Source organism: Vicugna pacos, chromosome 30 (genome assembly GCF_048564905.1).
Source record: "Vicugna pacos chromosome 30, VicPac4, whole genome shotgun sequence".
Lineage (NCBI taxonomy): Eukaryota > Metazoa > Chordata > Mammalia > Artiodactyla > Camelidae > Vicugna > Vicugna pacos.
In genome coordinates, this window is record NC_133016.1 from 15,416,913 (window position 1) to 15,432,367 (window position 15,455).

Genomic DNA, 15,455 nt, shown 5'->3' on the forward strand with positions numbered 1-15,455 from the left:
ACGGAAGGTGAACGCTTGCAAATGAGAGGGAAGATCAAACATTCAGGTCTGACTTTGTTGGGTTGCCTGTTCGACTTCCAAGGGGAAGATTCTGGCGGAAGGCTGGATATCTGATTCTGGAGTTGAGGGTAGCGGTCTGCGCTGGAAGGTCCAGGCTGTGGGGCAGAGATTTGCGGAGTAAGGATGGTATTGAAAGTTCCCAAACTGGAGGAGATCGCCAAACATACGGGAGTGGTTAGAAATGAGAGAAAATTTAAGCACCGAGTCCTGAGATTTCCAACAGTTAGATGCTGGGAAGAAGCAGCAGTGCTGACGAAGGCAGGTTCACGAGCCCCACGCACCCTGAGGCTGAACAAACGGAAGCCTCTGGAAACCTCGGAGTTTGGAGCAGAGAAAGGTTTACTGCAGGGCCTGCAGGGCCAGGTAAGGAGGACAGGGCCAAGATAATCCTGAACTCCCCAAAGGGTTTCAGTAAAGCATATTTAACATCCAGATTAAGGTGGGGGGGAGTCGCAGGGTGTGTGATCAGCTTATGCACGATCCTCTGGTTGGTTGATGTTGCAATGACGGGGCAGTCCACCCCTAGGCGCCAGAAGGTCTGGGGGCTACGTGTTCTCCATCATCAAGTAGTTATTTCTTCCCTTTGGCGGTGGTTTTTTAGCATATGAAAAACTCGGGAAAAGTATCTGAGATACTATTATCTGGGCCCTTCAGGGAGGAGCTGCAGCAGAGGATGTGGGGGAGGGGTCTGTCCCAGGAAGGCCCCACAGGGTCCTGCTGGGTTTTAACAGGAGTCTGAGAAGTGAGGCTAGTGAATTAGGAGGGAAAACAGAGGAGAAAGGAGTCAATGAAGACAGGCAGAAAAAGGGTTTCAGAAAGTGCCAAATGATGTTCTTGGGTCAAGTAAATTGAGGGCCAGTTATTGACCACTTGATATCACAGGGGGGAGGTTGTTGGTGACCTTGATAGGAGCAGCTTCATAGGAGTGCAGATAAATTGTTGTCAGTGTGTCTGCCTCGGCCATCTCAAACCACAGGTCAGCAGACAACTTAGATCAAACAAAAACAAACAGCTGGCTTTGTGGATATCATTTATCTTCTAAAAGGTCTCAAAAATATATTTAAAACTGTAGGGAATGTCAAGGGCATGAATGATGTACTTCTGGCCTCCTTTTCGCATTAGAATCTATTCAAATTTGGACAAATACAGAGGCCAGCTGCTTGATCTGGAATTTCCCGTTGATAATGGAGATTAGAAAGATTTATTTGTGCCAACTTGAACCTTCCTTGCTGTGTGTAGTACTGGCTGATAGTTACTGGTGTCAAAGTTGGTTAAGGAAAGAAAACGTCAGGTCTGTGATCTTCCTGTTTGTTCATTTCAGCGCAGTGGAAACATTCAAAGTGGCTCTGGTTCTGAAATGGAGCCCAGTTTGGACCCGCTTGTGGAAAAGATAAAAGGAAAAGACCTACAGCTCTTAGAACTGAACAAAGAGAATGAATTATTGAAAATCAAGGTACGACAGTTTGGAGAAATTTCTAGGTTTGTCCTTGAAGCCTTTGAGCCAATAGGATGGATTTGTGGATCTGTGAGAGCAGAGGCGCCGCCATACACGTCCATCTGTCCACACGTGTGCTCGCGCACATGGAGAAGAAGCATTTGTGCACTTGATCAATTAAATCTCACTGTTTCATGTTGGGGATGATTTTTATTATTGAAAAGATTTTACAGAAGTTCAACGGGTATAACGTTTCAGTTGTGCAAGATGAGTTAATCCTAGAGACCTGCTGGATAACGTTGTGCCCGTAGTTCACACTTCAGTGTGCACTTAAAATTTTGTTAGCGAGGTTAGGTCTCATGTTAAGTGTTTTCACTACAATACATTTTTTAAAAAGTCTTCACACATTTAATCAATATTAATTAGAGCACCCATAGTCAAATGTCTCCTTATTTTGTTTAGTTAATCTATCGTTGGGTGCCTTATATTTTCCTTTTTTGGCTATTTTATATACGGTCCTACATTGAATATCTTAGTAGGTAAATTGTTGCAGCCATCCTTGATTATTTCTTTAGGTTCAATCCTTGAAAGATTCATGACACTTTAGCTTTATTGCCCTTAATGTTCCAATCTTGTCCCACTTCTATTTCAGGAAAATACATCTTTCAGTACTGTTGTGGACATTGATGCTAAGACGCTTGCAAATATGTGTATAAGCAGATGGGGCACTGGGGACCTTTTTGCAGAGTGCAGTCTATAAATGCAGGGCACTGATGTGCATGGCACTCTCTTTGGCCTGGAGGGTGCAAATCACCTGCGTGACAAGCCCCACTAAGTAGGGGGTTTTCAAATTTTATGTTTTCTTCTTAGCAGATAACAGCTGACAGCGTCTTTCCTTCTATCCATTGTCTGTGAAGGTGCAAATGGTACAGCGACAGCCTGTGTTTTTAATTGCCCGTCAAATTGTTCTGTCCTTACCCCTTTTAACTGTAAATGTCAAAACATGCACAGTGACCTTTTGTTTCTAGCTGGAAGCCTCCAGAGAAGCAGGAGCAGCGGCTCTGAGAAATGTGGCCCAGAGGTTATTTGAAAGCTACCAAACACAGTCTGAAGAAGTTAGAAAGAAGCATGAGGACAGTAAATACTTACTCCAGGTACGAGCTCGCCGCTTGCGTGCTGGTGAACTGACCCCCAAGCTGTTCAAGTCTCTCTTTTTGGAGGAGTTAGACTTGAACCAAGCCAGGGCCAGCTGACTTGGCAAGCCCGGGGAAGGGCGGGCTGCCCATCCTCCGTGTCCATCTCCCCCATCTGTGCTTAGCCTGGTACCCAGATGTTGCTGAGATGCTGTGTTACCCCCTTGCCCAGAGCCTGGCAGAGCACAAGCAGGAGGGAGGCGAGGCAGTGCCCCCCAGCCTAGAAATCAGGGCTGACCCCAAGACACTGGCCAGTGACTTCCCTTCTGGTACTGGGTCTACCTTTGACTGACTAGGTGGCCCCGTTTGAGTCATTCTGTCTCCTTGGACTTGACTTTAAAATGGAAAAGTTGCAGCACTAGATAAATTGTTTCAAAAACTTTTTGGTCCTGGAATACATCCCTCAGGGTAAGCAAACAAATAAGAAGAGTGTATGTGTGTATATATATATATATGAAAAATACAAATTATATATTTTATATTTTAATATATAAATATATATGAATTTAAAATGTAAAACCATATAAATATATGTATATGTCTCTGTATATCAGAGACACACACACACTTTTTTTGTTTGCTTTTAAATCTGAAATATGTATCCTAGGACCAATAAAACTTTATTTGAAGGGTGTGTTCTAGGACTGGAGGAGGGGAGAAGTGTGTGTATGTTTGTCTTGGTCAAAACTCAAAACAGGGAAGGTCATTCAGGCTGGGGTGGGGCACCCTGGTCTCTGCCAGCCCAGGCAGGAGCGCAGTAGGAAACCCACGGCAAAGGCAACGTGTCCTGAAGCCTGAGGCTGTGATGTGATGGTCACGGCTCACATGCAGGCGGGGTGCAGAGAAGGTACCAAGGGAACGAGCGAGCAGGTGTGTGTGGACGGGAGTGCCTGAGCCCTGCAAAGGGGACTCAGCCCCAGTCTGGAGGGAGCTCCCGGGCAGGAATTCCTGCCTGGTATTTTCAAGGGAAGTCAGACTTTTTTTTTTTTAACTGAAAAGCCTCTAGTTCTATTAAAGGCACAGGCAGACGGGCGTGCCCCTCCCAAGTGTGGCCTGTGGGCTGCCTGCTGGTGGCGTCTCGCCTTTATCTTTAGGTACAACCCCTGCTCTATGCTAGGAGATAAACCCTGACACAGTGGGAATAATTATTCTGCTTTTACGACACTTTCTGATTATAAAACATTTTTTACTTGAACGTGTAAGATTTTATTTTTGTTCTAGTAAGTTTTGTTGAGAAAAAGTCAAAAATGTTGCTTTTCTTTTTTTAATAATATCATCATATTTGTAAATATTTTAATTTTTTTTTATGTTTCCAAACAGATTTTCTTTTTATTGAAGTATAGTCAGTTTACAATGTTGTATCAGTTTCTGGTGTACAGCATAATAGTTCAGTCATACATATGCATACATATATTCATTTTCATATTCTTTTTCATTATAGGTTACAAAATACTGAATATAGTTCCCTGTACTGTACAGTATAAACTTATTTATCTATTTTATATATAGTAGTTGCTTTTCTTAAACTACTGTCTCTCTTTCTTATACCAATTCAGATAGTATGTTTATGGTAACAAATGTCAACATTCTAGAGATAATATTTATATATTATTAATTCTTCATTGATTTAGTGTTGTAGTCCATCAGGCTTATTTTGAAGGAAAACTGAACTTAAGAAAGTAATTCTAAACACATGTGAGTTATTAAGTTTTTTTCTGGTTACTCAGAAAATTACAGAGGAAGATAATATCTGTATAGGTTTAATTACAACAGTAGTCTGACAACTGTTTTTCTGACCAAAGGTTAACAAACTTGAAAAAGAACAGAAATTGAAACAACGTGCTGAAAACCTGAATGAAATTGCTGAAAAGCTTGAAGAAAAACATAGTCAAATCACGGAACTGGAGAATCTTGTACAGAGAATGGAAAAGGTAGGCCCCTGAAGAATTTAAGGGATTTCTTCCTGACGGAGTTAGGGTGGAGATTAAAGAAAATAACATGAAAATAAACAGCATTAAGTAAAAGTACACTTTGCAACTCTTAAGGCCTTAGGAAGTGCTCGATAATGTTTGCTTCTTCCCTTACACATGTAAGGTAACCTGTATTGTGGTTACTGATTTACCTCTTTGCAAATACTGCAGTCATATAATTATCTGTTGCTTTTTTTTCCTGGTAAATGTACGTCTCAGAAAGGGGAACCAGGTGAGGCTATGAATAGAAATGATGAAAAAGATCACAAAGTCCAGCTATAATTAGTAATAGCATAGTGGATTCCTGTAACATAGTATTTTTATATACTAGAGTCAATGAATTGTCCATTTTGGGCCACCCAAGTCAACTTTAGTTTTGTAAAAACCTACAACTCCCCGGGGACAGATGGAGTTCACATTAAGAAAGCCATTCTACGGAAATTGGAGCTCTCAAAAGTGACAATTTAGGGAAGAGAAATAATAGAACAAAAATTATTAAAAGTTTCATGCAGTGTTCCTTGAAGTAGCTGGCACACATAAAAAGTAAGCACATTAATTTAATTTTGCATGCCTTAGAATTTGGGATTTAGACAAACCAAGACATATTTTTTTTAATAGCAAACCAAACAAATAGAAAATTTGGCGTCTCTGAAACTGAATTGGGAGTAGATAAGAATATTGACTTTAACATGTAGTAAGTATTGCCCAATACATTTTTATATTTTTTATATTAATTCCCTGATTTGCCTCCACTCTTCTCAACCTTATTTTGTTTTATGAGTCTGCCTGAATTGACGCTATTTGAGAAATGTCACTCCAAAAGCATCACCTTTCAGTAGTTTTGCCAAAGGAGCTTTGATTAAGTTTTTACATATTTCCCAAGAGCTTAATTTATAACACTTTTGACCAAAATTTATAATCTTAATGAAGGTCTTATGAAGAAATCGCAAAAATTAATTAAGCCCGAACATAAATGAATCTAGTGATAATAATATACAGCTACATCCGTGTTGGGCGGTGGGTCGCTGAGTGCTTTACTGCTGCAGGAACCGCAGGGGTGGAATGTCCTCTAGGAGCTGGCTTCCCCGGGTGTGACAGGCTATCATTAAGATGTTTTAGACAAACTGTAACATTTGGATGAATACTTTGTAGTGTTAGGATATTTACCCTGTAATAAATACTTTAGCAAACTAAGACTGAGCAAGGAATGTTTGCATTCAGGAAGGGAAGACGATTCTGGAACTCAGATAGGGTTGTTGAGTCACACTGGAGTAAACGGCGTGGCGTTTACATTTAGACTCGTGATCGCCTCAAACCCAGTAACACTGTGTCAGGTTTAGTGGCTAGCTGTCAATCCCTGAAGATTAACACAGAAAATTGGAATGTAATTTCCATTTCCTAGAAGCCCTGGGAAATCTGTACTGGATGTGAGTTCTTCCCAGAATTCTGGAATAGATTCATTCAACTGTTTATTCAACAAATATTTGGGCACCTACCATATACTAGGCAGGGCTAGAGGCTAGACCTCTATTTGTGATTGAACCACTTATAGTCCCTTTGTGGAAATTGCAATTGTAGTTTATCTGGCTTTGGTAAGACTCAAGGAACCTCCTTCATTCATTCCCCCAGGGATCCTTAGGGACACTGACACTCCTACTGAAGATGAGGGAAAGGACCCCAGAATAAGGCTAAGTGGTTTAAGATACCGGCAGATATATCTGAAAATTGATGGTCTAGCCTTTGTCTTAATATTGAGCCCATATGGTGGACTGTCTCTAGGAACTCAGACACAGTCAGTGGACAGGATGCCCACGTTCACCAAAGCCATGCAGTAACCTTCCAGAAGACTCCCATTCACTGACCTCCTAGGGTGGAGTCTTTTGGAATCTCTGGAAGGTGGAAGGAGGTGGGGATGCAGTGGAAGGAAAATGTACAGGAGATTTTTTTTTTTGTAAACATCTTTAGTTTAAAGATCCATTGTATTTGTAAAAACAAACAAGCAAATAAAGAAAACTGTAAGAAGCAAAGATTGGTGACATCTTGGTTTAAGGAGATCCTGAGAATATAGGCTGTGATGAAGGGTTTCTCAGGAGGAGAGTGTGTATCAGAATGAGAGGAGGGTGGATACTGAGACCTTTGTCTCTGTAAGAAATAGACGTGAGTTCAAACAGGACATGAAAGTGAAAAATGAGCATCCACAACAAAGGTTGATAAACACCACCCTGGGATTGGGTACCCCCTGGAGAAGGATTCATTTTCTACTCACTTGCACAAGCCACTGCTCCAGTAAATAGCCATTAGTGGTATGAGGTCTGGTAATGAACACATTACTTAAAACCTTCACCATCTGTCCCGCTTTAATCAGAAATGCAGTGAGAATGAATTCCATAAACATAGTGATAAGCCAGCAAAAACGCCCAATAAGAGCATTTTAATACGGCATATGCTCCTTTGGCTAGTAGCACGATTCTGCTGCATCATGTTTGTTTTCCAGTGTAACTGATTTCGCTCTATTAGAATTTGAAAGCACAAAGGCGCTTTAGAGACCATCTAGTTCCTCATCATTTCACAAATGAGGACAATGCGAATGAGGAGCTATTCCACTGTCTTCCAGGTGGCAGTTCACAGTCCTTTCCGTGATGCCCCTATCTTCCCTGATGCCAGATAAAAAATGATATCCTTGATTGCTAAACCATTTAGATGTCAACGCACGACAAGGATTTAAATTGGTATCCACTCCCCCTTGATCAGTAGGGTGAGGGAGCTCTTGAGCTCTTCAGAGGTGTGGTTTGGGGAAGAGTGGATGCCCGCTGGGTGGTGCTGTGAACGCCTTTCTCTTTCCAGAAGACATTGTCCCTGCGAAGTGCTGGCTGGTGTAGTGTGATTTTCTGTGTTATTAGCAAGGACGTACTAGGGACCCAGGCTAGATGCTGGAGCCCTGACCAGGGCAAACCATTTACTTGTCCAGTTGCCTGTCTCTTTGAACCCTGATTATGAAGATCCATTAATTGAGAGTAAGTCTATTAGGAAGAATGTTAAACGCCATTTTTCTTCCTACAAATTCAAAATACATTATCAGCGATGTGTTTCTTTGATGATCCACGTGTCCTAATAAACTTGCAAGGAGATCTTGATTCTCAGATCCACTAGGGCTACACCAGAAAGATAATCTATATGTGACAAGAATGCTACAGGAAATTTTTGACAAAGTTAGTATCAATTTAAAAAATAGCAGCACATAAGATATGAAGTGTTTGACTCCTTCAAATTATTAGAGATTCAGGTCTTAATATGCCAGAGAAGCATGTAGACCTTTCACATACATCTCCAATTATCCCAACAGTTCCATATTGATAGATCTCCATTTTTAGGATGTTCAAAAAGTCAAAAATATGACAAACAAATAGAGAGTGAATACATGTTAGATGTTTTATTCAACTCATTAATTAATGAGGAAAGCAGTAAGATGGTACTACTGGTTTAAATAGAATATTTTTTGAAATAGGCTATTGATATGCATTTTGAAAAACAAGAATATAGAATAAGATTACTAGGTTTAGATACAAAGCTGGTTAATATGCTTTAAGGCAATTAAATCATAACCTTTCAGATTATCTTTTTTACTAGGGGGAAATCTATGAATTAACATGCAATCTCATAGAGTCAGGGCTGCAGTCAAATAATAAATAATAAAGTCAAATACAAAGAAATTCTCCAAGAGAATAAAAACTCCTTGGCTCAGGTTATTAAACAATGACCCAATATGACATTAAAATCATATAGTTTGATTTCTAAGTTTTGGTTAATTTTTTTTTTGCGGTGATGAAGTCTAGAGAGGTTAAAACCTTGGCAAAAATTACACAGTCCCAAAGTTTCGAAATCAGGTCAGGCCATGTCCAAAGACTTTCCAATGTTTTTGCCATATGGCACTGCCTATTATTTACCCATATAAATATTGCAGAAGGAGTGATTTTTAAATAGCACTGTAAATAATGTCAAAACGTCTATTTCCATCACGTACAAAAAATAGAACGCAATCATTCTTGGGTTTTCATGGACCTGTCTATTCTCCTTTTGAATGGAAAGAGTTTGGTTTAATAATGACATTAAGGGTATTTTTTTTAGATAGTCTTTCTCAATGTCAAAATTTCTCATATCTTAATTAGGATGTGGCTTTATCATTTGTGACCTTGATCCTTCACTAAAAATACATTTACTACTTTTCCACTTCCTCATGGATGCCATGTGAGCAGGTAGGTATCGAGACAAGTGCAGTAGTGTCCTTGGATACCAACAACTCAGTGTAACGGAGGAGAAGCAGGTGTAATGTAGGGAGAGTTGGTGCCTACAGAGAGATGAGCAGGCGGTTAGCGTTGGGGGTGGAATGAAGCCAGAGTTCTCCGGACAAGTGAGGGCAGTGAAGACCCGTCTTTGAGCTACTTGTAAACCATGCGGAGAATACCTGACCAGGCTTCACTGGGGTGGGTTGTAACAGCTCCACGTGAAATTAGCTCTTTAACTCAAAATATAATTCTAGTATTACAATAAGCATCTTTTGTGAACAGTTTGCAAGAATGCCTTGCCAAACACATATACACACACACAGAGAGAAAACAAGAGACAAAGGGAAAGGCAGAGACAGAGAGGAAAAGAAAAATGCAAAAACTTGTACCTTATTTTCTCCTAGGAAAAGAGAACCCTGCTGGAAAAAAAACTGTCTTTGGAAAACAAGCTGCTGCATCTCAAATCCAACGCTGCTTATGCTAAAAGGTTTGCAAATCGACCTCCTAAGTGAAAGCAGTTCCCGGGGTCTTCTCTGCTGGTCCATGGCCAGTGGAGAGAAGGCTGCCGTCCCCCAAGGAAACAGGAAGCCTGAAAGTACAGGAGGAAGGGAGCGTTCTTAGAATTAACAGCCAAGCACCTCCCCTTCCCCACCCACTGGGGACTCTGAGCGGGCAGAGTTCACTGGGAGTACAGGGAAACTGGTATGTGTATTGAGGGAGGGGTGTTAATCCCTTTGAAGAGTGGATGAGCCTGTCCCCTCCCTGTTTATCCTTGCATCCTTGCTGCTGAAGAGGATGCTGTTGAGGGCTCCATTCCCCTGAAGTTCTGATTTCGTGAACGGATCTCTGCTACAGCCAGCATTAAATTGGCTGGTCCACAAGTGAGATTGTAAGATCATTCTATGGTGCCCCCAACTTTGTAAAGAAAGAAGGAAATATTGTGAAAAACATCCCTAGTTCCTGGGACTTATTTACAAATACTCATAATTCACAAACAGTCACAGTCCTTAGTTTGCTGGGGGGGCGGGGGTGAATTTATGGACCTATGGATGTCACCACAATGGCTTGACTACTTGGCTGCAGATTCTCTGGAGTTCCATGTAAAATTCGTATCATGTGAAATTTAGTGAACTTTTTCTTTTCTTTTCCTTTCCTTTTTTTTTTTTTCCAATTCTAAGCCTACTGCAATCATTATATATTCTGATATAAAGTCCAAAGTCAAATCCATTTTAAGATCTTAGTCCATCCATCTAGAGCTATTGCTCCTTAGGGTACCAGGCATTAGCAGGTGCACCTCAGAATGTACACATTCTTATTCTCATTTATTCAGTAACATACGCTCAAACATCACTCTCTTTTGGAGTTTTGATTTTTTTCTATTTCCTTTTCTTTTTCTACTATCTCTCTTTCTCTTCTCATCTCTTAAATGCTGCAGCCTCTGTCTGCCTCATAATCCTGTATTGGACCCCATATGACAAAGTCCTGAACTGGGCTGACGCCGGCAATGGTATCTATATACGTGAAACACTGGGGTACCACTAATATTAATTTCTCCATATTCTTCCCAGTAAACTAGCATAGAGCCCCAGAAGGTGGGCGTCTCAGAGTGTTATAGCACTGTGCAACTCTGTAGAGAATGAAAGAAATACTGTGGAAGACATCCATAGGTCTTCGAAATTACTTACATATACTCATAATTTAACTCTACGTGAATCTTTGGCTTACACTTTTGTTTTTTTCCCTAAAGAGAGCTCTCCCATGCAGCAGAACTACAGCAGGTACAATGTGCCTTCCAGTAAGAGTCCAGACAATCTGAGCTTGACTTTTTTTTAAATGATTTTTTTTATTAATAATAGAAGTTTTTTGGGTCAGTTTTGAACCAAAAATGTAATTGTTTTAAAAGACCAAACTGATTTATTCTTTCAGTTCTATTATATATGAGCAGTTGTTACAAGGAATTCTCAAAAAAAAAAAAAGAAACAAAACACTTAGGAAGGTTTTAGAAATATTTTTGGCGAAATGGATGTTTTGTGCTTCCAGAAAGGTGTTTGAACACCCCCGGCTTTTGCAGTTTTCATAAATTGTAGATATTGCAAGTATTTGTTTTACTTGTTACTTTGAGCTGAGTGTAGAGGTATTCACTTCGCTAAACGACAAGAAAATGAAATCAGTATGAGTCAGATGCTTGGGGTTAAGGCAACAGAGCCTTGGCTAAACCACCACAGATAAAGAGGAGTTCTGTTGGGTTAAGACTGGAGAGATTTGGCCACAGAGAAGACGAACTCGTGGGCAGGCAGGAGGGCAGCCCTCTAGCACCTAATGTGATGTTAAAAACCAGGTTATTTTGTTGCTCCCGTTCAGTCATGGGTGTTTGTGCAGGTTCCTCCTTCTCTTGGGGTTGAGGTTGCTCTTCCAGGTTCATTACCTTTTCCAACTTTTTTTTTTTCACCAGCTGGTTTATATTCTCTATATTTTCCGGAATTTCAGAGGAAAGAGTCCTACTGGCCCTAAGACCACTTCCTGTGTTGGGCAGATGGATCATGTTGACCAACCCCTCCATCCAACCAGCAGCCGTTGGCAGGTGCCCCCTCCCAGGCTTGTGGGTGACCTCCCCTTACTCAAGGAACAGCCTAGGGCCACCTCCCTGAGCAGGGAGCTATGGGTGGTTTAACTGCCCTTAAACATAGAGAGCGGGTTTGACAGGCACCATGACTTTCTTGAATTGCAATGAGCTTCATTCTGCCATGTTGATAAAAAGGTTCGATAGGTTCCAAATGGCATTTCTAATATTAGACAGTATCTCTGAGGACGATAGCTTTTAAGCTTTAATAATTCAGAAAAAATGACTTTTTCTTGCATATGGATATGTATACATTATTATAATATATTAAGCTAACCCTCGCAGTTACTTTCAATGGGAGATAAAAGATTTGACAGAAGCATCTTCTCTTAAAAACAAGGCTTGATTCTGTATTGCTGCTGCTGTCAGTACTGGCACATGGGTAGGGAGTGCCCTTCAGCTTGTAAACAACCCCAGGTCCCTTATTTCATTGAATCCCTCCGTTGGCTTCTCAGCGGGGGGATCACAGCTTCTAACTGGTAAGGTGACCTGTCCAGGTTACTCAGCCTTTCAGAAGGTGTCGAGCTGGGAGTTTGGGCTCTCGTGCTGTCACAGCAAAGCCAGTGCACGTTCTGCTCTAGAGGAGATGTGACCTTCTCTCTCTCCTTCCTGGAAACTCCGGAGAACTTCTCTCAGACTGGTCCCCTCAGTCCCCTCTGTGGCTCTGAGCAGAAAGCAGTTTTCCAGCGTCTCTCTGCGCGGTGATGTCACGGACAAACACACAGGCCCATTGTAGAGTCATCCTTCCCAGAAACACCTTTGGGGTTTGTAAAGGCAAGTCGGCCGTTGGCTCCTCCTTGTAGGCCCCGCTCAGGGATGGCAGGTCGCCTAGAGGAGGAGGCAGGGCGTCTTGACAATGGGGTGGCATGTCAGAGCACACTGTTGTGACTCACACTGGTCATCCATCTTCAGTGGTTTGCAGGGCTCCCTCGAGCCCCACCCCAACCCCTTTAGTGCCGCCACTGAATATAACAATGGAGGCGATTCTGTAAGACATATTCCTGAGTTTGGTTGAAATGTGAACAGAGCTGCCCCCACGTCTGAGCTTATTTTCACCTTGATCTGGCTGGGAAAGGTCGGGACCCGGCCTCCCCTATTCTTGTGGTTGTGATCCTCAGTTTCCCTCTCTTCCTCTGTGGACTCATGTTCAGTGATGGCCACCATAAAGGTCCAAAGAAACATCAGCTGCTAAATAGCAGGAGATCTGAGTCCTTCTAGACTCCAGGATGAGCCCTTCATAGCTTCAGAGAGGCTCCAGGATGCCACGCATCTCACTGTCTTCTCTCTCACGTGGGAACTCCGTGTAGAGTTATTCATATTCCCAGCGCCTGGGTGTGTGTAATGTGCCGGGAGGAACAGCATCGTGGTACGTGACACGTAGTTCCAGTTGCCACTTTCACTGCATCCCTCTTGTATCTCAGTACCTAGCTCTTTTTATTTCTTCTGCAATTTCCATTCCTAGAAACATCATAATGCATTAACCCCTGATAATGAGTAGTTTGTGAAGACTTAAAAGGGTTATATTCCGGGATCGTGTAAGTATGGCCATCCCCATGTTCTTCATTCCCTCTGTAATTATGTATTTATATGCCCTGAGTTCTAAGAAAATGTGAGATTGTTAACAAAAATCACGTAAAATAAACATAATCCTTTAACTGGAAATAAATTAGATGAAGAGGCCAAGGAGATAAAAGAACAGGTATCCAATGAGGCTGGCCTACAAAATGTGTACCTGGACGGGCTACACACCTGTTCAGGGTAGACCACTGACTCAATTTTAAATTTTCTAGCAGCCAACCTAGTGAGGAAATTATGATTAGTCTGGTGGTGCACAATGTCCACGTGACTAAAACCAACCAGTTTTTGGGGGGAGAAGTCTAGTTCTTTTTAATATATCTATAAGGCAAGAGAGAGATTTTCTAGCATATGCTCATAAAAAGAACCCTGAACGATGTCTTCGACTGAATCCTTATAGTAAACGCAGAAGATGTACCTCAGAAAATCCTTTTAAAAAGTAGGATAGCGTGAGGCTGGAGAATAATTCAATCAAAGCCATTTTAACAGTGAGGTGCTGCAGGCAATGTGGCAAGGCTCAGTAATGCTACCTCTGATGGTGGAAGTTGGCCCCAAAGCAGGTTTGAAAGTATCCTGACAAACAGATGGAGAGACAGGCCTCCATGTCCTCAGTTCCCGTTGACCAAGCCTTCGGCGGAAGTTGGCTGGCGGAGAGATGCTTCTTGCCTAGTACTTATGCTGTGATCATCCTGTGTTCCTAAGACAAAACCACTTGTGTTCACATTTCTGCAGGTTGAAGCTAGGACTAGCATGCTTTCGTGAACACGAAGGAATCTAACAGGAAGAAGACCAGAAATGGAGCTCCACTCACTCTCCCTCTGTAGTTCACTAGGAGAGCATCCTCAGTACCTGTTCTCGAAAGGGTAGAGCTAAAATTTTTCTCTCTTTCCTTGGGGCTTTTTCTTTGCTCTTTTGCCGTTTCCAGGCTGTGGACATTTTCAGCTCCAAGCCTGGGATCTGTGAGGCAAAAACAAAACCCAGGGGACTCACCGTTGTGTCATTCCCTGGATCCCCAGGTCCCGAGCCAGTCTTCCTTCCTCTCTCCACCTTTCAGAGTCTTCTTGTGTTTGTTGATGCAAAATGTTCATGTTTGGGGTTAATGGGAAGAAGAGAGGAACGCACATCTTCTACATCTTCCTGGAAGCGGAAGTTTTTCAGTTCTATTTTAATTTCAGCCTTTACTTTGTATTTATATTGAGGCATTGGGAGACTGAGCATAAATCCTAGACACAGACATTTGGCCTCTTTTCCTAGGTCTGGCCTTTGTTATATTTCTTCTTCTTGTTTCGCTTTAGAACATTTTTATTAAGACTAAGTGCTTGAGCTGAAAGATAAATAACGGAGATTAAAGAGAGCTCAAAAGGCAGCTGATTTAAGTGTCGTCTCACATTCAAAGACCTTAAATGGATGACGAGCGTTTTTTTTTAATTGAAGCATAGTTGATTTACAATGTTGTGTTAATTTCTGGTCTATAGCATAGCGATTTAGTTACACGTATACATACATTCTTTTTCATTATAGCATATTACAAGTCATTGTAGTTCCCTGTGCTCTACAGTAGCATCTTGCTGTTTATCTACTCTGTATAAAGTGGTTTGTATCTGCTAATCCCAACCTGCCAATTTACCCCTCTGCTCCCCACTTTTCCCCTTCAGTAACCATAAGCTTGTTTTCTGTGTCTGTGAGTCTCTTTCTGTTTTGTAAATAAGTTCATTTGTGTCATTTCTTTTTTTAGATTCCACATATAAGTGATATCATGATATTTGTCTTTCTCTGAATTACTTCACCTAGTATGATAATCTCTAGGTCCACCCATTATTTCTTTCTTTTTTATGGCTGAGTAATACTCATGTGTGTGTGTGTGTGTGTGTGTGTGTGTACCACATCTTTATCCAGACATCCGTCACTGGACATTTAGGTTGCTTCCATGTCTTGGCTATTGTAAATAATGCTGCTGTGAACACTGGGTTGCATGCATCTTTTTGAACTGGAATTTCCTCTGGGTCGGATGACTTGATTTTATATTTATTGAACAATCCTAAGAGAGATTTTCTGCAACTTCCTTTAGTCACTGTTCTAGTGTATTAATGCTGATGAGTCTGAAAGCCCTGTATTTTCAAGAGTGCTTCTAGAAATAATTTTCTTCCTCTTGAGATCTATTTCAGACTTTTATTTATCTTCGGTGAGCTTGATGGTAATAATCTCAGGAAATACACAGGGAAATTTTCTGGGTTTTATATTTTGGAGAACACATCTACCCACCCCACCCTTCCAAAGCCTTTTTCCCCCTTTGGTCCCAGAGTTCTGGGTCATCATAAG

The 15,455-nt window shown here is 41.4% G+C and overlaps 1 protein-coding gene across 1 annotated transcript in view; it reads left to right on the plus strand.

Moving 5' to 3' along the window:
* Window positions 1-15,455, plus strand: part of CCDC68 (coiled-coil domain containing 68) — a 44,117-nt gene that overhangs the window by 14,937 nt on the left and 13,725 nt on the right. Inside the window, exons 6-9 of the mRNA XM_031692431.2 lie at window positions 1,382-1,513; window positions 2,524-2,649; window positions 4,491-4,619; window positions 9,346-9,428. Coding sequence (XP_031548291.2) covers window positions 1,382-1,513; window positions 2,524-2,649; window positions 4,491-4,619; window positions 9,346-9,428 — 470 coding nt within the window. The remainder of the gene's footprint in view (window positions 1-1,381; window positions 1,514-2,523; window positions 2,650-4,490; window positions 4,620-9,345; window positions 9,429-15,455) is intronic.